The 22,080-nt window shown below is 42.5% G+C and overlaps 1 protein-coding gene across 2 annotated transcripts in view; it reads right to left on the reverse strand.

Moving 5' to 3' along the window:
* Positions 1–1,655: 1,655 nt before the first annotated feature.
* RPA1 (replication protein A1) overlaps positions 1,656–22,080 on the reverse strand; it is a 77,332-nt gene continuing 56,907 nt past the window's right edge. For both annotated transcript variants that reach the window (XM_032320206.1, XM_032320205.1), the window contains 11 exons: positions 21,218–21,350; positions 19,955–20,057; positions 17,522–17,590; positions 17,191–17,383; positions 16,893–17,032; positions 16,354–16,502; positions 13,664–13,796; positions 10,710–10,886; positions 7,491–7,598; positions 3,726–3,812; positions 1,656–2,670 (listed from right to left, as the gene is read on the reverse strand). In XM_032320206.1, coding sequence (XP_032176097.1) covers positions 2,566–2,670; positions 3,726–3,812; positions 7,491–7,598; positions 10,710–10,886; positions 13,664–13,796; positions 16,354–16,502; positions 16,893–17,032; positions 17,191–17,383; positions 17,522–17,590; positions 19,955–20,057; positions 21,218–21,350 — 1,397 coding nt within the window. In that variant the 3' untranslated portion in view covers positions 1,656–2,565. The remainder of the gene's footprint in view (positions 2,671–3,725; positions 3,813–7,490; positions 7,599–10,709; positions 10,887–13,663; positions 13,797–16,353; positions 16,503–16,892; positions 17,033–17,190; positions 17,384–17,521; positions 17,591–19,954; positions 20,058–21,217; positions 21,351–22,080) is intronic.

Below are 22,080 nucleotides of genomic sequence, written 5' to 3' on the forward strand. Positions count from 1 at the left end.
AAATAAAATCTTAGAAGGCATATTGCCAAAGAAACACAAGTCAATATAAACCTTTATACACTGGGCTGCCAAACTTCACTTTTAGACAGTATATTAATTATGTAGTCAATAGGCACGGGTTTCATTAGTGTATTAAATACCACGATCAATATTATTTATACTTTTCCAAGACAGGCCACTCAGGGAAAAAAAAGTGGGGGAGGGGGGAAATTTTGACCCTGTAGTTCAAAAATGAACAGCACACTAGAGATTAGCAAGGCTTTAATGGAAAGCATAAAACACTGAAAATATGGACAGAAATCAGATTATTGCCTTTTTTTTTCTTGCCTCTTTTACAATAAGACTGGAGGAACTCCAAGAACCATTTAAATGAAGGCAAAATGATTAGATTTTTTCCTAATTGCTTAACTCTGATGTCATGGTGTACGCAAAGTAAACATTGATCTCAAAGTGAAAGATGAGAAATAGAACATGAACAGCCTTTTGGGGTAAACCATATCCAAGAGAATTCCAAGAACTGCGGGCCAGAATCTATTTAGGCCATCCTCAGGGACCTAGATCTCTTAAAAGCCTAAGTGGAGCCAATTCTGATGCTCCTCTCCTGGTGATCTGATTTTTAGTAGGGAAATCTGCGAAACGTCCTCTCTCCAGGGAGCCGCCCTCCCCCAGGACGGCCCATGGATTCACCAGTCACTGAGGACACCTGACGCCGGGTCCAGTGGTCCTGAGATGTGTCAGGGTAACTCACTCCCCACGAGGGAGAGCCGTCATGAACGTGAACATAGGGAATGCTGGGAGGAGTGGAATCTGAGACTGCTAACTGGGCTGAAAGCTAGATTACCACTTCCAACCCACAATTTGTCAATCCAGAATTGTGCCGAAGACTGTAATTTTCTAGTCCGTGCTTGATAAGCAAGGTCAGGCGGAAAAGAGCTTCCATAGAAATGGTTGAAGCCTCAGCCCCACAGGCAAGTGCAGCCCAATGACCACCGACTGAGGCTGGGATGTGCCCAAACTACCAGCAGGCCTGAGAGAGACCCTGTCTGTTGTGAGGAACAGAAGTCATCCGGCTTAGGGCTGGCCACTTGCCTCCGGACAGAAGACAGGTGAGGACGAAATGGCCAGGCCGTCATCGCTCTCCAGCTCCACGATGGGCCACTGTATGTCGCACCTGCCCGGCCAGGCGGACTGCGACACCGCCTGGATGCTCAGGGAGAGAGATGTGCAGCCAATGCCTAGTGGTGGGTCGCGGCAACCGGATAGATAATTAATGTGATTAGGAACACACAGAGCAAGCATGCTCTTGCTGACTGAAAGGCCCAGTAGCATAATTACTGTTTTCTTACTAGCTCACTGTCTGTACACATTTCAGAGCCTGGTTGGTGTTAGAATGCTGTGTAAACATCAATAAGATCCCAAAGTGCCCGATGATCAGCATTCTGGAGCTCAATGGCTTTTTGTTTGCAGGGTTTTCATTCTTTTAAAAGATGCATTTTCGGGTCACAAACATTAGGATGAGTGATCTCTATGCCTCAGACTGATCTTTGAGTCTGTAATGAGTTAACATCTCCCCCAAGTGAACATTTATTATGAAGGCTAATTAATTGCTTTCCAGTTACAAGAACCCTTTGCATTCAAAGAAAGTAGGATTCACATGAAGAGAATATTCTGTTTATTAAAACAAAGCAGGGGAAACAAAGGGCTTCTTCCTTCAAAATCCCTTCTATTTAACATAGCTTTAGTCAAGAAATGAAACATACAAATGCAAGAAATATGTACAGGTAGAAAAAGTATGCATCCGCCAACCAAAATGCAACATTAATTGAAGTGAAAACTAAAGCAATGCTTTGTAGTTGCCTGGATGTCCCTGGGGGACAGCAAGTCAATGCTTATCAGCTTTCCTCAGAAGAGACAATTTTGATTAATATCAGACCCATCTGACTCAGTCTATTAAACCCTGAAGGAGGGATATTCTTCAGATATAAAAGATATGTCTTTGATTAATAATTCTACCCTATTGCCATTCCAAGCATTAACAACTATGTGGCACCTCCAGAATGAGAGAGGCTTTGAATTCCAGAAAGACACACTCACTGAAGTATGGGTTCCGCATGACCCCCTCTTGGCTCCCCATCCTGAGAGGGAACCCACGTTGTGAAGGTGTCACCGCAGGAGAGGCAGAAACCCTCGTTACATAATTTATTTCACTGTCTGCAGAGTTAGGGTCAATTACTTGTGACATAATTCCTGCTTGAAGATAATGAAATCTTAATAAAACTGACAAAACCCCGAAGACAGAGGGAGTGACTGGCCCCGCGCTACCCTCCGGCTGACCCACTGCCGTGTACACCACAGCTGTCGGAGCCCGTTTCCCTTTGCCTGTATCAGTGAGTACTGACGGGCTCCAAGATGCGCCCAAGGGAAGAAAGCGCTTTGTCCACCTGCGCCATGCAGCTCGTGTGGAAATGGCATGGGGGAAGGGACGAAGAGAAGGGGGAAGAATGAACTGGTTTCACTTCAGCTCTGCTTTTTCAAACTTCTGCCCAATCAGCCCTGCTCTTCTTCTCACATGAGCGCGTTTCTCCTGATGTTCATGATCAGCCTTCTGCCATATTCTTTGTAGTCCACGGGCTTCACGTCTATCACAGTGGCCTTAATTCGAGACTCATCCTTCAAGAAGAGAAAAGCAGTCTGTCAATGGAGGAAAGCCCATGGCATGGAATGCTGGTGGTAACCCCCTTGGCTTCAGGGGTTTCAGTGATCCCAGCGGGAGCGAACACAAAGGCATGCGGGACTTAGTGTTCAGTCATCCTAGTACAGAAAGCCATCCCCCGCGAGAGCCCCGTTTGGAACTTCCGGAGCTGGGAGCGTGGACAGAAGCCCCTCTTCAACCTTCCTTTGTGATCCCAAGCTCTCAGAAACTTAGAATCCAAACGGGATGGGCCTTAGCGGGCTGATCTAGGTCACTTTGTTTTCTCTGCAGAGGGGGACACAGGAGCCCAGAGAAGAGAAGTCACTTGCTTGGAGCCACACAGCTAGTTTTGAGAGTGGTATGAAAGCAAAAGCACCTACGGCAGAGGACGAAGGCCTGGTCTGCAGCCATCTCAGCTCTGCAGGATACAACCTCTCTGCACTTCACCTTCCTTGTCCGCACCATGAGAGTGCTGCATGAACCTTCAAGTTGTCCCCTGGTCCTGCCTCACTCTGTCATTCTATCACAGACATTTGACTCCCTCATTCAGTGCCTCCAGAAACAAACACCCCTACTAGCAGGTACTAGAGTTAGGGCACAATAACACAACAGAGTGAGGAACCCCTGAAACAAGCAGGGAGGTTTTCAGAACTCCTCGTTCGCTCATCAGGACTCAACAGTGTCTTTGGAGGCAGGATGGTGTGGTGCCCAGAAAGGGTGCACCGTCTGGTTCACTTCCTCATGGAAGTGAGTCCACTCAATACCTTACTGTTCTTTGTCAATACACCAACAAAAATCCCCCAGGCTGTAACTGAAGAGAGCACACAGCATTTCCCACTAGATGCTCAACACCAGACAAAACAATCAACCTCAGCTCTGGGAAGAGTCAATGAGTAATAAACGCAGGATGTTTAGCACTGGGTCTGGTCCATAGTATGCAATTAGGTGACAGTTGCCACCGTACTGTTGTTGTGGGTGACAGAGAGAAGGTCCCCACTGCTAACCCTTCTGCACCCCAGGAGACCCCACTTACATTGTAGGTCTCTAGTTTCACCCTGATTCTGAATATGAAAGATCGGAAGTTGGCATTCTGGAAAACTTCCTCAAATGCTTGTTCATTCTGCAAAAACAAATGTAAAACTTTAGGCATGGAAGCTATCAGACCATTTGAAAATATCCATTAAAATTTTTGAAGGGTGAATGGCTGGCTCAGTCAGAAAAACATGTGACTCTGGATCTTGGGGCTGTAGGTTTGAGCCCCCCATTGGGTTCAGGGATTACTTAAAAATAAAATATTTTTTAACTTTTTATTAAGATTGTATTTATTTATTTGGTAGTGAGAGAGAGAGAGAGAGCACACACGTAGGCAGAGTGGCAGGCAGAGGAGAGGGAGAAGCAGACTCCCAGTTGAGCGGGGAGCTGTACATGGGGCTCAATCCCAGAGCCCTGGGATCATGATCTGAGCCAAAGGCAGAGGTTCAATCAACTGAGCCACCCAAGCACCCCAAGAGAAAAAAATATTTTTGAAAAGACTTCTGAGAAAAACCTCTCTCAAAATTTTTTACCCTCAGTGGTTTAAATTACTTAGGAATGACTAATCTACAGGTGACATTTCATTACATAAAACTATTTATTTATTTTTATTTTTTTTAAAGATTTTATTTATTTATTTGACAGAGAGAGATCACAAGTAGGCAGAGAGGCAGGCAGAGAGAGAGGAGGAAGCAGGCTCCCTGCTGAGCAGAGAGCCCGATGTGGGACTCGATCCCAGGACCCTGAGATCATGACCTGAGCCGAAGGCAGCGGCTTAACCCACTGAGCCACCCAGGCGCCCCTACATAAAACTATTTAGATAGAATTTTATTAAAATACTACTACAGTAGCCAAATTCACAGAGATGGAAAGTAGAATGATTGCCAGGGGCCAGAGGAAGGGGAAATGGAGAATTAGTATTTAATGAGTGTACTGAACTTAAAAATGGTTAAAAAAGTAAATTTTATGTTATGCACATTTCACCATAATAATAAAAATAATTAAACCACTCTTAGAAAACACATTTCTAGGGTGCTTGCGTGGCTCAGTGGGTTAAGCCTCTGCCTTCAGCTCAGGTCATGATCTCAGGGTCCTGGATCAAGTCCTGCATCGGGTGCTCTGCTCAGCGGGGAACCTGCTCTCCTCTCTCCCTGCCTGCCTCTCTGCCTACTTGTGATCTCTGTCAAATAAATAAATAAATAAATAAATAAATAAATAAATAAATAAATATTAAAAAAAAAAAAAAAAAGAAAACAATTTCTAAACTTCAAAAGTTTTGTAATGGAATCTAAGGGTTTTGAGTTCAAGCCCCACACTGGATGCAGAGATTTACTTGAAAACAAAATCTTAAAGGGGTGCCTGGGTGGCTCAGTAGGTTAAATGTCTGCCTTGGGACCCCTGGGTGGCTCAGTTGGTTAACCGGCTGCCTTCGGCTCGGGTTGTGATCCCAGCGTCCTGGGATCAAGTCCCACATCGGGCTCCTTGCTCCGCGGGGAGCCTGCTTCTCCCTCTGACTCTGCCTTCCACTCTGTCTGCCTGTGCTCGCTCTCGCTCGCTCTCTCTCTGACAAATAAATAAATAAAATCTTAAAAAAAAAAAAAAAAAAGTCTGCCTTCAGCTCAGGTCATGATCCCAGGTTCCTGGGACTGAGCCCAGCATCAGGGTCCCTGATCAGCAGGGAGCCCATTTCTCCTTCTGCCTGCTGCTCCCCCTGCTTGTGCTCTCTCTCTCTGACAAATAAATAAAATAGTAAAAAAAAAAAAAAAAAAAAAAAAAAAAAAAACCTGAAAAAATAAAAAAAAAATATTAAAAAAAAGAATTGGGAGAAAAAAAACAAGCAAAAAAACCTTTAAGTTGCCATACTGTCTTAGTCTCTGCATTTATAGTGATTTGTGAGCAAGTAAAGAAGGCAGGTGAAGTGGGTAAAGACTAGGAAAAGTTTGAAAAACACAGTTCTCTCCCTCTTTCTCTTGTCCCTCAAACACTACTTAAGCTTTATTTACCTTTCTTAAAAATAAAGTAATCTCTATACCCAATGTGGGGCTCGAATACATACCTCTACTATCAAGAGTCACATGTTCCACTGACTAAGCCAGCCAGGCACCCCACTAATTAAGCTTTTTTTATAAAAAAAAAAAAAAAAAAAAAAGTCTGGTAAATGGGAAGAAATCAGAGCAAGGATTTTATATAAATACGTATAAAATTAATTTGCAGTAATTTTATATAAAATTAATCATTCATGTCAGTAAATAGTATCTTTTCAAGCCACATGAGACATGAAAATGGCTTTGTTACACCGAACTCTTGTAAAAGTTACTTCACATATACACACAAAGTCTTTCAGGCTTTCAGATATGTAAATAAAATGATGTGTTAACCTTAAGAAAATTATACCAGTTGCCATTATTCTTCAAGATTAGAGAAAGCATGGAGCATGTCCTCCAAGAATATCATGGTTCCTGAGGGACGTTTCTATATGTCCTCATTCACCAGCAGTAAAAACAGTCAAAGGTAATAAGCTCATAAAAAACCCTGAAAAGCTGCCTCGAGCCTTAAAATCTGATATGAAAATAAAGAACCAGGCAAAACAGAGGAAAGATACCATCATACTTTAAAGTCAGTTCTGGTTATTTCTATGAAAGGGCTTGCTGCATTATTTTCAGAGATCTCACAATTTTTAAAAGACGCGTGTCAGGGAAGGGTGGGGACCAAATGGACGAAATGAAGACAGGAAAGAATAAGAAAAACACACCAAACGACAAGTCTTTTTTTTCCTAGTGGTGTGTGTGTGTGTTTTTCCTTAATGTTTTATTTATAAGTTTCGTAACCAATTTGGAGGAAAAGGGGCGGGGGAAGTACAGTTAGATGCTAATTTGTGTGGCCCAGAAGAGCTTTCATTGATCATCTTTACACATTTTTTAAAATGATTTATTTGAGAGAAGGAAGATGAAGGGAGAGGGAGAAGCAGATCTCTGCTGAGCAGGGAGCCTGATGCGGGACTCGAACTCAGAACCCCGGGGATCATGACCTGAGCCAAAGGCAGATGCTTAACTGAATGGGCTACCCAGGTGCCCCCATCTTTACACATTTCCTCTAGTATCTTTCCTACATTTAGCATAATTGGTAATCTATTCCCTACATTAAATAAACCTAATATATAAAAATATAAATTTATAGAAATGAAATGGATAGTCATCTTAGGAAAGAAAGTTACTTCGTAAGAACTGCCTCTGAAGACCTGGAATAGCAAGTACCTTATATGTGAGTTTAACCCAGGATTTGACTCAGCTTTTCAGGAAGGTGTTTATTATGTTAAAGGGCACATGTGCACTTCAGATTACTTCAGAAGAATCCTTCCAGCTCTCAAGTGACTGTAGGCACATCAACTGTAGTGTGCTAACGGTAACAGGAGAAATAAGTGGCTTATACTTGTAAAGTGTTATTTTTAAAGCACTTTTTTTTTTTTTTTTTTTAAAGTAGTCTCCACACCCAATGTGGAGCTTAAACTCACAACCCTGAGATCAAGTGTTGCATACTCTCCCGAAAGAGCCAGCCAGGTGCCCATACAGCACTTTTTTTATACATTACTTGATTACTCATCGTTAGCATACCCAAGGTGGACAAAATTCGACAGAATCAGATGAGCTCTTAAAGAATCATCAGAACGAGAAACTATATACAACACTCAAAAGAAATTAAAAAAAAATTAAAGAGCAAAAAAAGGGTGTTATTGGCAACTGTTACAGTAATAAAAGATGAGGCCAACCTTCTCTTTTAACTCCCCAAGATGAGCAGTGCTTTGTCCAATGATGGCCTCTGCAGACTCCTGGAAACAAGTGACCCACTGATTCTCTTGAAAATCAGCAATATTTACCTAAAAGACACATTATATATTAATTTCACCAAGAAAATAAAAGGAAGACATACTCAGGAGACTGGAAGATTAACTTTTTCCATCCATTAAAATAATTCCCAGGGGAAAAACCAATACCACTATATATGCTATATATATTCTTTCAAAAGAATGTGGAAAATATTGCAGAAAGAAGTTTAAAAGGTAAATCTGGATCACAGCAGGAACGTAATATGCTGTGGATATGTGATTTCAGATCTCAGTGGAAATAACAATCCAACTAAACTCTCTCTCTCAGACAGACAATCCAGGTACACCATACTAGGTTCTCCTCCAGCTGCAATGCCCTTTGGACTAAAGTTTTCTTTTTTTATTTTTTTTAAGATTTTATTTATTTATTTGACAGAGAGAGAGATCACAAGTAGACAGAGAGGCAGGCAGAGAGAGACAGGAAAAGCAGGCTCCCTGATGAGCAGAAAGCCGGATGTGGGGTTCAATCCCAGGACCCTGAGATCATGACCCGTGCTAGAGGCAGAGGCTTAACCCATGGAGCCACCCAGGCACCCTGGACTAAAGATTTTGAATGAGCCTCCAAAGACTGATAGCAGGTTCTCTGCATTTTAACTGTACATCCTTCGGTCACTAGTTCCATAAGACTAGTTCTAGTCACTGATGAACATCCCAGACTATTTAAAAGCCTGAACTTAAGGGACTTCATTGAGCCGCCAAACTTACCTAGCAACAGAAATGGGCGATCAAGTGTCTTCACTTGACCATGGTAAAATTAAACAGGGGAGAGTCAGGGAAGAAAGTGGATCACACAGAATCCAGATGCTAAAGCAAAAGTCTTAGTACAAATAAGAAAGCACAGGGGTTTGTTTTGTTTTGTTTTGAAGGTACCATTTGATGATTCTACATATTTGCTTGGCATACACATGGAGGTTTAATATCAAAAGTAATGATGAAAAAATAGGGGAGAAGAAAAGTTAAAAACACTCACATATATGAGAGGATATATCACACACTAGGGTTCACACCCACAGTTTGTTTACGTCGTGCTATTCCTAGAGGCAAAGAGCACTGCTCAACAGGGCTGAGGAGGGTGACAATGAAGACACCATCTCGTGAGACCAGTGTGCTGAGATTCCTATTTACGAGTGTCAAGAAAGTCTGATAAACCATCTAAAACCACTTTCTCCATCCTAGTTCAATAAAGTTAACTTTATTTTCTGTAAAAACAGGAAGCTTAAACATAGAACTTTCCTGCTGAACTAACATTTTAAGGGGAAATTAGAATATACAAAGGGTAAGTAAAATCCTTTATTTTTTCATCTAAAAAGTTTTTTTTTAATTTCCTATTATAAGAAAAAAAAAAGAAAATGCAGAAGAAACTAGAAATCAACCAAAAACAACCTCAATCAACACTCTGGTATTTAACCTCTCAGTCTGTTTTCTGTGCGTACATATTTCAAGACTATATCAAACATACCATTTAAAATTTGCCATTTCATTTAATAAATCTGAACATATATTTGCCATTTTCAAAATTTTTTTAAAAAATATTTTATTTATTTGACAGAGAGAGAGATCACAAGCAGGCAGAGAGGGAGGAAGAAGCAGGCTCCCTGCTGAACAGAGTGGGTGGGTGGGGGGTTGGTGGGGGGCTCGATCCCAGGACGTGAGCCAAAGGCAGAAGCTTAACCCATTGAGCCACCCAGGTGCCCCCATTTTCAAATATTTTAACTCGGGTTGGGTTGGCTCAGGTCATGATCTCAAGGTCCTGGGATCGAGCCCCACATGGGGCTCCCTGCTCAGACGGAAGCCTGTTTCTCCCTCTCTCACTCTCCCTGCTGTGTTCCCTCTCTCGCTGTTCTCTGTCAAATAAATAAATAAAATATTAAAAAAAAAAAAGAAAAAAGAAAAAAGAAATCACCAGAAATGTAACAGCTATGTAAAGTTATTTGTTGCTGTTACTTTGAAAACTTCGATGCAACTTAGACTTTCTTCATTTTATACTGGTTAATTCCTTTATTATATATCTGTAGTGTGGAATACCACGAAGACATCAGAATTTGCCAGTTATTTGACTGAGCCACCCAGGCACCCCAAATATAAACATTTTAAAGGCTCCTGATATATTACTGCCAAATCACCCTCTAGAAAAATGCAAGAATACCTATTTTCTTACACCTTTATTATCACTTATGATTTTTTTTTTTTAAGATTTTATTTATTTATTTGACAGAGAACAGCGAGAGAGGGAACACAGCAGGGAGAGTGGGAGAGGGAGAAACAGGCTTCCCTCTGAGCAGGGAGCCCCATGTGGGGCTCGATCCCAGGACCTTGAGATCATGACCTGAGCCAACCCAACCCGAGTTAAAATATTTGAAAATGGGGGCACCTGGGTGGCTCAATGGGTTAAGCCTCTGCCTTCGGCTCAGTCATGATCTCAGGGTCCTAGGTTCGAGCCCCACATTGGGCTTTCTGCTCAGTGGGGAGCCTGCTTCCCCCCATCTCTCTGCTTGTCTCTCCAGCTACTTGTGATCTCTCTGTCAAGTAAATAAATAAAATCTTTATAAATAAATAAATAAATAAATAAATAAATCCCCCTTCACTTTAAAGGTTTTTAAAACAGAAACAATTCTTACAATGCAAAAAAGCCACACTCCCACATCAGTATGCAGTCACATTCCTGAGAAGTCAGCTCTACGAAGGCTAGGATGAACAGATTATCTACAAGAAAAATAACTAAATATAGGCATTGGCTGTATAAGTATAATTACTGCTCTCCAGAAATGCCATTTCAAATTAATTTATCTCCATAACAGTTAGCAGGAGAGTGTCACCAATGCTACAGCTATACTACACACACAGCAACCCAAATCAGCTGGGTATCTAAATGCAACTTTCTGGTAGGAAAAAAAGCTTTTAGTAGAACAGACTGCTATTCAGTGGAACGGAAGGCCCCTTACTTGCCGGACTTACAGAACAATAAGAAGCTCTTTAGCACTTACTCATCTGCAGGCTTCCTACCCCAAATGATCTTATTTTTGCTGTCGTCTCTCCAGGGCCTGGCACTTGGTAGGGACTCCAGAAACAGCACAGGACTCCCCATCTACCCATTCTACTTACCGACAGGATCATGCGGTACTTGAAGCTGGGAAATTCACTGTCACACTTCTCACAGCGGTATAGTCCATTCTGTTGATCAATCACTTTCTTATTGCAGTCCTGAGTTGGGCAGGCCTGATACATACAGTTTTCTTTGCGAAGATACACTATCGTTGCCACAGAGCTGAAATAGTCGGCCTTTGGAGAAAAGAGTGACATGAGACCTAGAACACAAGGCCTACATTCGAGAGAGGACTTGGAGGCAGCCCAAAGCTTGCCCTGACATGTAAGCGCTAAGCGTTTCCACGTTCGAATCCCTAAGATCACAATGGCATTAGAGGGAATAATTTATGCTATAGTTTTTGAAATCACTTGTGCTGACTGCAAAACCTATGAAGATAACAAACGACATTCTAAAGCGTATTATCCCTTAACAATAAATGCAAATTCGAAATTAGACCAAATTAGTTAATTAAAAACAGAAAAAGACGATATGAAAGACAAAGACTTCAAGAGATGAAGATTTGTTCCTCCCATTCCTGACTCTCCAAAGGTAACAGATGGAGGAAATACAGGGGGGGAATGAAGCGAACCTAGGGAGCGATGGCTAGCCTTCCTCCCACGGGAAAAACTGCAGCAGTGATTTCTGGGATCTGCATTCCCCTTCATCTTTGTCTAGGCCCTGGTGACAAACTTGGTAGAAAGCCAGACAGGAAATACTTTTTGCTTTGCGAGCCATGCAGTCACCGTCTGTCTCAGCTCCCCACTTTGCAGCTGCAGTGCCCAGGCAGCCCCACACGACGTGCAAACACAGGCACGCAGCCATGTGCCAACCCTGCTCTAAGCCGTCAACCCAGGGAGATGGGGGAGATCTCTGAGAAGTCAGCGTAGCAAGGACTAAGTCATGTGCTCTGGCTTTATGCTGTCCCTATTTGTTTTGCTTTTTAACTCTCATGGAGAGGATACAGAGTAAATAATTCTGGGGGATGAACAGCTCCCTCTGGGGCTTCCCAATGTCTCAGACCAAAAAGGCCAAACAATAATGTGAATGTTTCAGGGTGGGGCTTCACTCTAGAAGGCTCTAAGAAAGGAAGTCTCTGGGTGCCTGGCTGGCTCAACCAGGAGAGTGTGAGACTCTTGATCTCGGGATCGTGTGTCTGTGCCCCACAGTGGGTGTAGAGATTACTCCCTAGGAGAAAGTCTCCTAGGAGAATGTCTATTGAGTTTTTCTGTATTTTCAGGTAAGATCCAGATTCAATGCATGACTTTAAAGTTTGGGGACCAAACAGGTGCTCTCCAGGCCTGCTTTCTTTTCTTTTTTAAAAAAATTATTTATTTATTTTTAAGTAATCTCTATACCCAACGGGGGTCCGAACTTACAACCCTGAGATCCAAGTGTCACACACTCTTCCAAATGAGCCAGCCAGGTGCCCCCAAGCCTGATTTCTTTCTTTCTTTCTTTTTTTTTTTTTTTAATATTATTTATTTATTTATTTGACAGAGAGAGAGAGAGAGAGAGAGAGAGAGAGAGAGAGGTATCACAAGTAGTCAGAGAGCAGGCAGAGAGAGGGGGAAGGAGGCTCCTTGCTGAGCAGAGAGCCAGATATGGGGCTCGATCCCAGGTCTCAGGATCATGACCTGAGCTGAAGGCTGAGGCTTTAACCCACTGAGCTACCCAGGCGCCCCTCTTTCTTACTTTTTAAAAAAATATTTTATTTATTTATTTGAGAGAGAGAGAGAGAGTGAGAGAGAGCATGAGCGAGGAGAAGGTCAGAGGGAGAAGCAGACTCCCCAAGGAGCTGGGAGCCTGATGTGGGACTCGATCCCAGCATTCTGGCATCATGACCTGAGCCGAAGGCAGTCACCCAACCAACTGAGCCACCCAGCCACCCTCCCCTCCCCAGGCCTGACTTCTTATTACACACTGTAGATCTAAGAGGGTGTTAAGAGAACCTGAAGAGTTCCTTCAGGTTCCTCTGACAGGGCAACACAGATCTGCGTAATTTTTAATTCTCAAGATGCTGTATGACAGCATCATAACGGGTTGTTGATGACAATGATGGATAAGGGAGTGTGGCAAAATGAGACAGTAATGAATAAAAACTGTATTACATAATATGAAAGTAATAAAAGTAGGAATTGTGTTTTAGAGGGCATAAAGGAGAAACAAGTGACTTAAATATTGAACTGCTGGCAGAATACAGGTTTAGATCAAGATGGGAAGAGCATAATTACATACAAACAGCAAAAGGAAGCTACAACTAATGTCAAATATGAGAGGCACTTCGTGTCAGAGAATAGTGGCAAATGCTCAGCCCATGAGAGGTTAGTGTTGTGCAGCCAGCGAAGGCCCATGGGAATGGCCTGATGTCTGACATGGAGCCTTGCTAATGCTCAGTGTTGGCTTTTTTTTTTTTTTTTTTAAAGATTTTATTTATTTATTTGACAGACATCAAAAGTAGGCAGAGAGGCAGGCAGAGAGAGAGAGAGGAGGAAGCGGGCTCCCCGCTGAGCAGAGAGCCCGATGCGGGGCTCCATCCCAGGATCATGACCTGGGATCATGACCTGAGCCAAAGGCAGAGGATTTAACCCACTGAGCCACCCAGGCGCCTCCTCAGGGTTGGTTTTAACCTTCAAACACATCTTCTTGGTATGTGGGCATTTCAATTTGCAGGAACAATCAGCAAAAATAAACATGGATCTGAAGTCATTACCACTTCAATAAGATCCCTCTAAGAATTAAACAACTCTCCAAGTTCTTAACTTTTTTTTTTTTGCCTCTACAACATGTAGGCATGGCTTCCTCACTTTGGCACTGGTTCTCAGCCATCATGCCATGCTCTGGTCAGAGCTCTGCTTAAGAACCATAGCTCTGGAAGAACATCTGATAGCCAGTACCAGGAATCAAGTTTTGAAAACTCATCTTTTTACACCATTTATGTGCTTTTGTGAAGAAAGTCAGGAATGTGGGATACCTTGTCACCATGGCCCAGGTTCTCTGATTTAGCCTCATACAAAGTTTTCCAGTTGGTATTGCTTCCTCCTGTTCCTCCACTCTTTACATCAGAGATAGAAATACCATCTAAGGCTTGTCCTTCTGAGTCGAACCTGAAAAATAAACAAAGAAATGACAGGCACTTTATATATTTTTTGAACATGCCACTTGTTTCTGAATGCCAGATACAGGCTATCCATACTCCCAACCCCCTACTTGTCCAACTTTCATGGGTCCTGGTCACATGGGCTGAAATTAGTATCTTCCTGCTTGTATCTTAAGTGAACTGCAGGAAGGGAATGACCTTTTTTTATCTCAATTGCTTTGATGCCCCCCAGTGGTCAAGAAAGACAGTACCAAAATACAACAACCTTTTCTTAAATTAGCATCTGGTACATAGTTCTTTAGGCTACTGATGCTCATTCTCAGTCAACAGCTGCATTTTTATCATTACTGACATATATCAGCATAGAAAGTGACAGTCCCATATTATAACATGATGGCATGTTCCCATGGTAAAAGATCTTATAAGCCTGGGGCATGTGGGTGGCTCAGTTGGTTAAGTGTCTGACTTCTAAGCGCCTGACTTCAGTCATAACCTCAGGGTCCTGGGACTGAGCTCTGCCTTGGAATCCACACTCAGTGGGGAGTCTGCTTATCCCTCTCTCTCTGCCCCTTTCCCCAGCTTGTGCAATCTTTTTTTTTTTTTTTAAGATTTTATATATTTATTTGACAGAAAGAGAGAGAGAGAGAGAGATCACAGGCAGGCAGAGAGAGAGGGGGAAGCAGGCTCCCTGCCGAGCAGAGAGCCTGATGAGGGGCTCAATCCCAGGACTCTGAGATCATGACCTGAGCCGAAGGCAGAGGCTTAACCCACTGAGCTACCCAGGCACCCCTCAAATAAATAAAATCTTAAAAAAAAAAAAAAAGATCTTAAAAGCCTGATACTGAGTTTAAAGGCCTCTATAACCCAAAGTAATTTAACAGAAGACATCTATTTTCTTGTAGATTTATCTTCTTAGTGAGATTTACCTATGCCAATATCAAGATTGACATTAATTTATGCCACGTTATTAATAAAAACGATTCTACTTCTTGATCACGTAACAGGTGATATGAAGGAAAGTGGCTCAGAAATATACTTGTGACAGGGAAGAGTCAGTCTGAGATTAAAAACATGCCAATGTCATCTAAAAGGAGGCTGACTAAAAGCTAACCAATACAGAACAGGCTTTTTACAAAGAGACCATCTAACAGAGTGGTTGCTGCCCTAAGCCGCAGACAATTGCCTTCACATTCTGTCAGGTAAGCAGCTAAATCCGTCACAGAAGCACAGCAAGGTCCATAAATCTGTTTCACCACTACTAGCTACACCAGTTTAGTTTCAGCAACTCCAAGGAGGCATTTGCCACTGAAGATAGCTCATCAGGAATCAACAGAGCAAGGACAGAGGCAGCCCTTCTTACAATAAAAAAATCCCACATTTTTATAACCAAGATCTAACATCTCCAATCCTTGCCTAGGTGGGGTGTGTGCACTGAACTTCTCTTTGATCAGTGCCAGTTATTTTATTCTGGAGACAGCTGTGTCTTTTGATGTTGACCAGGATTACTGTTATTGACAAGTAAAATATGAAGACCTTAATATGGGCATGCAATTAACCTGGGGTCAAGCTCTAGGGCCCGAAAGAAAATCAAGCAATGAGGACAAACCAAAGCTGTGGTTATTTCTGGTCAGACCTCAAATAGGCCCTGCCTTCTACCATCCTGCCAGCTACTGGGATAGTTACCTACGGATACGTATGGATACTCAGGAGGCTGGCTTGAGTGACACGAACGCTCTAGTACCTGTTTCACGAAATTATTCAAATTTATTGCTGCTTGTGGTCCACCCAGAATAAAAGTGAGAAGTCTGTCACAGGAGCTAATTCTTTAAGTACTAAAACCCTAGGACAGAGGTGGAAACGGACACACACCCCTCCGGGACTACAGCTACACAAATTATTAAAGCTCAAGCTAGCTGCAGTGTTTTCCCTGACCACATCAATTCTTGCATGCTGTGTTTCAGTTTGAAGTGCTCCTTAAAGGCAGGGTTTTAACACTCTACAAAGCTAGATATAGTGAGGAGATTTTAATAGGCTCTCCTCATCCCCTGAGTGCTTGGGGAATAACAATATAATGCCAACAAAAGCCCATTGTTCCCACCGCACTTTATCAGAGCCCAGTGAACACACACCAGGAGATGTGATCAGCACCAACAACTGGACAGAACAAGGAAGCACATTCCTCCCCCAGCCCACAGAAGCCTGCAGCTTTAAACCTAGGAAACAAAGTGGTCTCCCACCCATGGTCCTTCAGCATACAGCTGTGAGAGCCTGGCCTCCCCTTACTTCGGCAGGATTGAGGTCAGCAGCAGCACTTCCCTTCAGCTGGCCTCCTCCGGAATCTCTGGGTTTGTCATGGGATTACAGTTTTGTCAGTTTAAGGGCTTTAAGGCCATCCTCTCAGAAGGCATAATGCTTCCAAGAAATATAGGAACTGCTCCATTCAGTAACAAAGCCCTCTGCTCTATAGATGGCTCACATACTGATCATAAGGGCCCAAAGAGCCAGCTCTTCTGACTCAGAGGCTGGGCTCAAATAACCCCTTTGTGTAGCCCCATAAAACCTACCATCCACGAAGCTTATAGGCCTCTGGGATGTCAGGATTCACAATGACCGTGCTTGAAGACAGTACAGAGAGGCTCCGTCCACCAAAATCAGAAACTCTAGCTCCTTTGATAGCCATCACGGGTTGTCTAGAACCATCGAATCTATCAGCCTGAGTAATGACAAAAACACCAAACAAATACAGTGAACAGGTGTCACTAGCAGGAAGAACACACGGAACATTTTTACAGAAAATAAGGAAAACAGTCAAAATCAGAGTAAATGCCATGAGTGGTACATGGAATCTATCCAAGATAACCTCGCACACAAGAATCTGTTCAAAGATACAGCAAAACTAATCTAGAGTCAGAGGAAACATCATTTCACTGTGTAAAACTGAGATTACAGCCATAAAGGGTTTCAGATACTGCCTGGCCAGCTCGATCCTTCTTTAGGAAGGCCTACACGGTAAAAACCCCAAAGCTTTAAGGCAAGACAGCTGCCTGACTCTCTCGGTCTCTGCCTTCTGCACCTGCTCTGACTGCTCAAGGCTAATACTTACATCCTCTCCCCACAGAGTAGCAGTCACCACTTTCCCTGACATGTCCATCAAATAGATATTTCTCTTGGAAACTTCTCTGTTGTTAGACTTCACTGTGATTTTGGTGGCATCTTCGTAGCTCTTGCAGATCCCAATTATGTCTAAAATATAGGCACAATATGTCAGCAAAATAGGGTCAAGGCCCCCATTACAGCCTGATCAAAGGTTGAATGGCAAGCCCTTAAGTCTTACACTTCCTTTATAGGCTGCAAACAAAACTAGTCATCACAACTCTCTCTGCTCTCATACACAGACTTACCTATAAGTGAGTCTTTAGGCTTGTTCTCCAGGTCTCCAATCCCTGTGAAATCAAACTGAACTGTAGGTAAATGATGACCATCTTCACAGGGCGTGACAGAAGTCTCATTGTTGAAGGTCATCTCATAGTCATTTTTAACCGCTGTGAACTGTTTGTTAGCAATCTTCAGGATGCCTTTAGAAATATAATAGACCTGTACAAGAGGCAAGCCATGGAACGTGGGTAGATTAAACAACTTCTTACCACCACGTAGTTCGCCAGTGGACAAGAGTCCCCCCACTCCTCCCGGTACCACCCAACAGTTTCAGTTCTCAGGGTAACACCGCCCTACCTTGTTCATGTCGATAAGGGGAAAGAACTTGTCCACTTGCTCATTGAAAGCAGTAGCTCTGATTTCACCCTACAGAAGCATGCAAAAGCAGGTCAGAACTGTGTTTACTAAGTTTTATCCCTGAAAAAGAGGACACCTTGTGTCAAAATGACATCTTTAAGGCAGTCGACACAGGCACAAATGGGATGTGTGAGAGAGCTACAGACACTCCAGAAGCACACACATTTTTAAAAAAGAGATTTTATTTATTTACTTGACAGAGAGAGACAAAGCGAGAGGCGACACAAGCAGGGGGAATGGGAGAGGGAGAAGCAGGCTCCCCACTGAACAGGGAGCCCCATATGGGACTCGATCCAAGGACCCTGGGATCATGACCTGAGCTGAAGGCAGACGCTTAACGACTGAGCCACCCAGGCACCCCCCAAGAAACACACAGTTTATAGTCACATATTCAAGTTATTCACCACAGTGAACAACCTGGGTTTAACCTACTGTGGAGCTTTATTTACTTTTTTTTTTTTTTAAAGATTTTATTTACTTATTTGACAAACAGAGATCACAAGTAGGCAAAGAGGCAGGCAGAGAGAGAGGAGGAAGCAGGCTCCCTGCTGAGCAGAGAGCCTGATGTGGGGCTCGATCCCAAGACTCTGGGATCATGACCTGAGCCAAAGGCAGAGGCTTTAGCCCACTGAGCCATCTAGGCGCCTCTACTGTGGAGTTTTATTAACCTCAAGTTAAACACTTTAAAAAAGGCAAAACAAACAAACAAAAAAACACAAGAAACCTAGTGATTTTAATATTCTGATAACAAAAATAAAAATAAATTCTTAACACTGTGTGACACGAATGAATCCCACAAGGAAGTGTGATGAGCCAAATGATTCACCAGCTGCCCTCACGTTCCTACCAAGCAAGGGATTACATCATATTTGGGAATCATTGCCATAATGTTACAATACATCATGTTTTCAAGTTGCCTGAGATTTGATTTTCACTTTTACTTTTCCATCAGTCAAAATACCATAGATGGGGGTACCTGGCTGGCTCAGTCACAGGAGCACAAGACTCTTGATCTCAAGGTTGTAAGTTCAAGCCCCAACCTGGGTGTAGAGATTACTTAAAACTAAGACAAACAGGGGCGCCTGGGTGACTCAGTGTTAAAGCCTCTGCCTTTAGCTCAGGTCATGATCTCAGGGTCCTGGAATCGAGCCCCACATTGGGCTCTCTGCTCAGTGGGAGCCTGCTTCCCCCTCTCTCTCTGCCTGCCTCTCTGCTTACTTGTGATCTCTGTCAAAACAAAACAAAACAAAACAAAAAAAACAAACTAAGACAAACTACAGATGGATAAGAAACTTAAAGAAAGGGCTGAAATTTAAGCCAATTGACAGATTAGACTGTTAATTTGGTAAAAAATTAGGTTCTGATCATTGATTTTGCCATGATCTAGGGGCACCTGGGTGGCTCAGTCAGTGGAGCATCTAACTTTTTTTTTTAAAAGATTTATTTATTTATTTATTTATTTGATAGACAGAGATCGCAAGTAGGCAGAGAGGCAGGCAGGGAGAGAGAGAGGAGGAAGCAGGCTCCCTGCTGAGCAGAGAGCCCAATGCGGGGCTCGATCCCAGGACCCTGGGTTCATGACCTAAGCTGAAGGCAGAGGCTTAACCCACTGAGCTACCCAGGTGCCCCGAGCATCTAAATCTTGATTTTGACTCAGATTATGATCTCAGTGTCATGATCTCAGGGCTGTGAGAGCGAGCCCTGGGTCACACACTGCACTCAGTGGGGAGTCTGCTTGAGATTCTCTACATCTCCTCTGCCCCTTCCCTACCTCATGCGCTCCTTCTCTCAAAGAAACAAACAAATCTTAAAACAAAAACAAAAACAAAAACAAAAGAGTCGAGTTGCATGTTCTACCTATTGGGCTAGCCAGGTGCCCAGTGTAACTGTTGATCTCAGGGTCGTGAGTCCAAGCCCCATGCTGGGTACAGAGCCTACTTAAAAAGAATAAATAAATTAAAATAAAAAATTTAAAAATAAAAATAAAAAAAAAAATAATAGGATTTTATTTAAGACCTTTAATCCTTTGGGGCACCTGGCAAGATCAGTTGTTAAATGTCTGACTCTTGATTTAGGCTCAGGTCATGATCTCAGGGATGAGAGACTGAGTCCCGTGTCTGGCTCTAAGCTGGGCATGGAGCCTGCTTAAGATTCTCTCTCCTCCCCACTGCACACAACCCCCTCTGCGGGGGGAAAAAAAAAGACCTTTAACCCTTTGTCCCCAGAGAGCACCAGAAGACTATAAAAGAGGACAAACAATAGTAACAATCCTGCTTATTTTTGGTCTACTACTATTTTTCATCACATAGGCTTGCACAGAGATGAGCCCCATTTCTCAAATTACTCGTATTTCCCCACTTGGCAAATACTCACACTTTCATCAACTAGTTCTATGGAGAAAAGCTTCCCTTCCCCTCGGGAATTGCTCCAGGTACGGATCTGACTTTTGTTGGTAACTCGAGCACAGATAGTCCACCTAAAAACCAAATAGATTATATCAGTGCTCCGAGTTTTACCTGGGAAAGATCTAAAAGGTTCCCTATCGTCTTCCTATAGCCTCTCTCATCTTATGCATATTCCATTTTTCAACATAAGCTGTATTTTAACCCAGCTAATTAAAACCCCTAGATGACACACAGGTTTGACAGTTTGTAGAATAAGCAAGTAGTAAAACATACAAGATGATTTAACACTAACTCATTCCCCTGTCAAATTAGTAAATTTATAAACTCTCTCCCTTTTCCAAAAAGCATCACCAAGGCAACGGTATCCCCTTAATAAAAGGTTCTAAGCTAGAAGATGCAGTAATACCAGCAATTATATTCTGCCACTATTTTCAATTATGGGAACTGATAAAACTGGTGTCAAGCTTCTGTCTCCATTCTAACACAGCCTGAATATAAATACGAACTTATGGAACATGATGTTGGTAAGCCACCAAAAGAAAACAACATGCTAAAGCAGTATGACCTCAGAAAGAGGTCACCAAAAAAAAGGAGGTACAAGATCCAATACATAGTCCAGGGGCTCATACTGAACGCAAGTGTTGGACACATTGGTTACCTTAGCCATTTTCCCTACACTGCAAAAAATTTGAAGGTTAGATAAAAACATATCTGAAAGAATTCTGAAAAGAGAACTCACAAATTTTCAATGGCTAAAATTAACTTTTAATGGAAAATATCTGTTCAGGGTATACTAATGTGGCTACACAAACAGTACAGATTCTCTTAGTCAACTAAATCATAGTAACAATTTTTAAGACTAAAAGTCACTTATTTATAGCATGAGGAGATGAAACGCCTTCTGAATTACAACAAATATTTATTTTTACTCCTAAGACGATAAAGGGGTCCTTTAAGCATTAAATATTTTTCAATTCAAATTCTTTCAAAACAAATGAAACTCCATAGGCTATAGCAGATTGCTTTTCTTGCCATTCTTGGCACAGTAAGAGTTAGAGGTTGCCACAATTTGTACCCTCCTCCCCCCATGGAAGAAAAAAAAAGATGAAACTTACTTTATGTGTGGTAACCCTGAAGTGCACACATAAATAACTCAAGAGCCCGTAGCCTGTAATAAGCTCTAACATCATATCGTAGGTACATTCTGAACTTACTCCATGGACTAACTCACTTGGATTGGTAAGGGGTGAGGCTGGCAATGGGTACCACTTTGACCTGTGTTCCTCCAGAACTATTCCCGAGGCTGGTACCTCCAGCTTTTCCAAATGTCTTTGAGGCCCCATAAGTCTTAGATGCAGTGGAACCTTTAAAAACAAACACAAAGGAGGACCATCATTATTCTATGTAAATCTTATATACATTTTGTATTAACTCTCAATGACTGAGGTGTTGCTGGTGAAATCACACAAAATAAGAGGTAAAGTTTTACCTTTTAAGTAATTGAGAGATATGGAGATCAAAAAGAGACCAGAATAGGAAGCTAGAAAAGTGACTGAGAATTGAAGGCTCGGAACACAGAAGTTTACTACTATGTATTTGCTGACTGAAGCTCTGACTGAGGTCAAGGTAATAATTGTACTGAGTCCAGACACTGCTCTTTTGGAGACCCATCCTTCTACCAACCCCCCACGCCCCACAAAGATTCTATTTATTTATTTGACACAGAGAGAGAGAGAGAGCGCACACACACACAAGCAGGGGGAACTGCATCCCAGGACCCCAGGATCGTGAACCAAGCGGAAGGCAGACATCCAACCAACTGAGCCACCCAGGTGCCCTGGAGGCTCATCCTTCTTAAACTGTCCTTTGTATCAATGGGCAAGATAATGGGTCAGAGAAAGAAAATCAACCAACCCTCTAGACTGGTAAAACTGAGAGCAGGTCACTAGTTGCCTAAGGAAAAAAACAAAAACAAAAACAAAAGGAAAGGCTAGGAGGTAAGCGACATAGTGAATAAATCATCTGAGGAGAAGGATATCTATCACAAATATTTTACCTCAAAACATCTTCAGAGAACTCTGTGTTCAACTGGTC

Source organism: Mustela erminea, chromosome 18, assembly GCF_009829155.1.
Source record: "Mustela erminea isolate mMusErm1 chromosome 18, mMusErm1.Pri, whole genome shotgun sequence".
Taxonomy (NCBI): domain Eukaryota; kingdom Metazoa; phylum Chordata; class Mammalia; order Carnivora; family Mustelidae; genus Mustela; species Mustela erminea.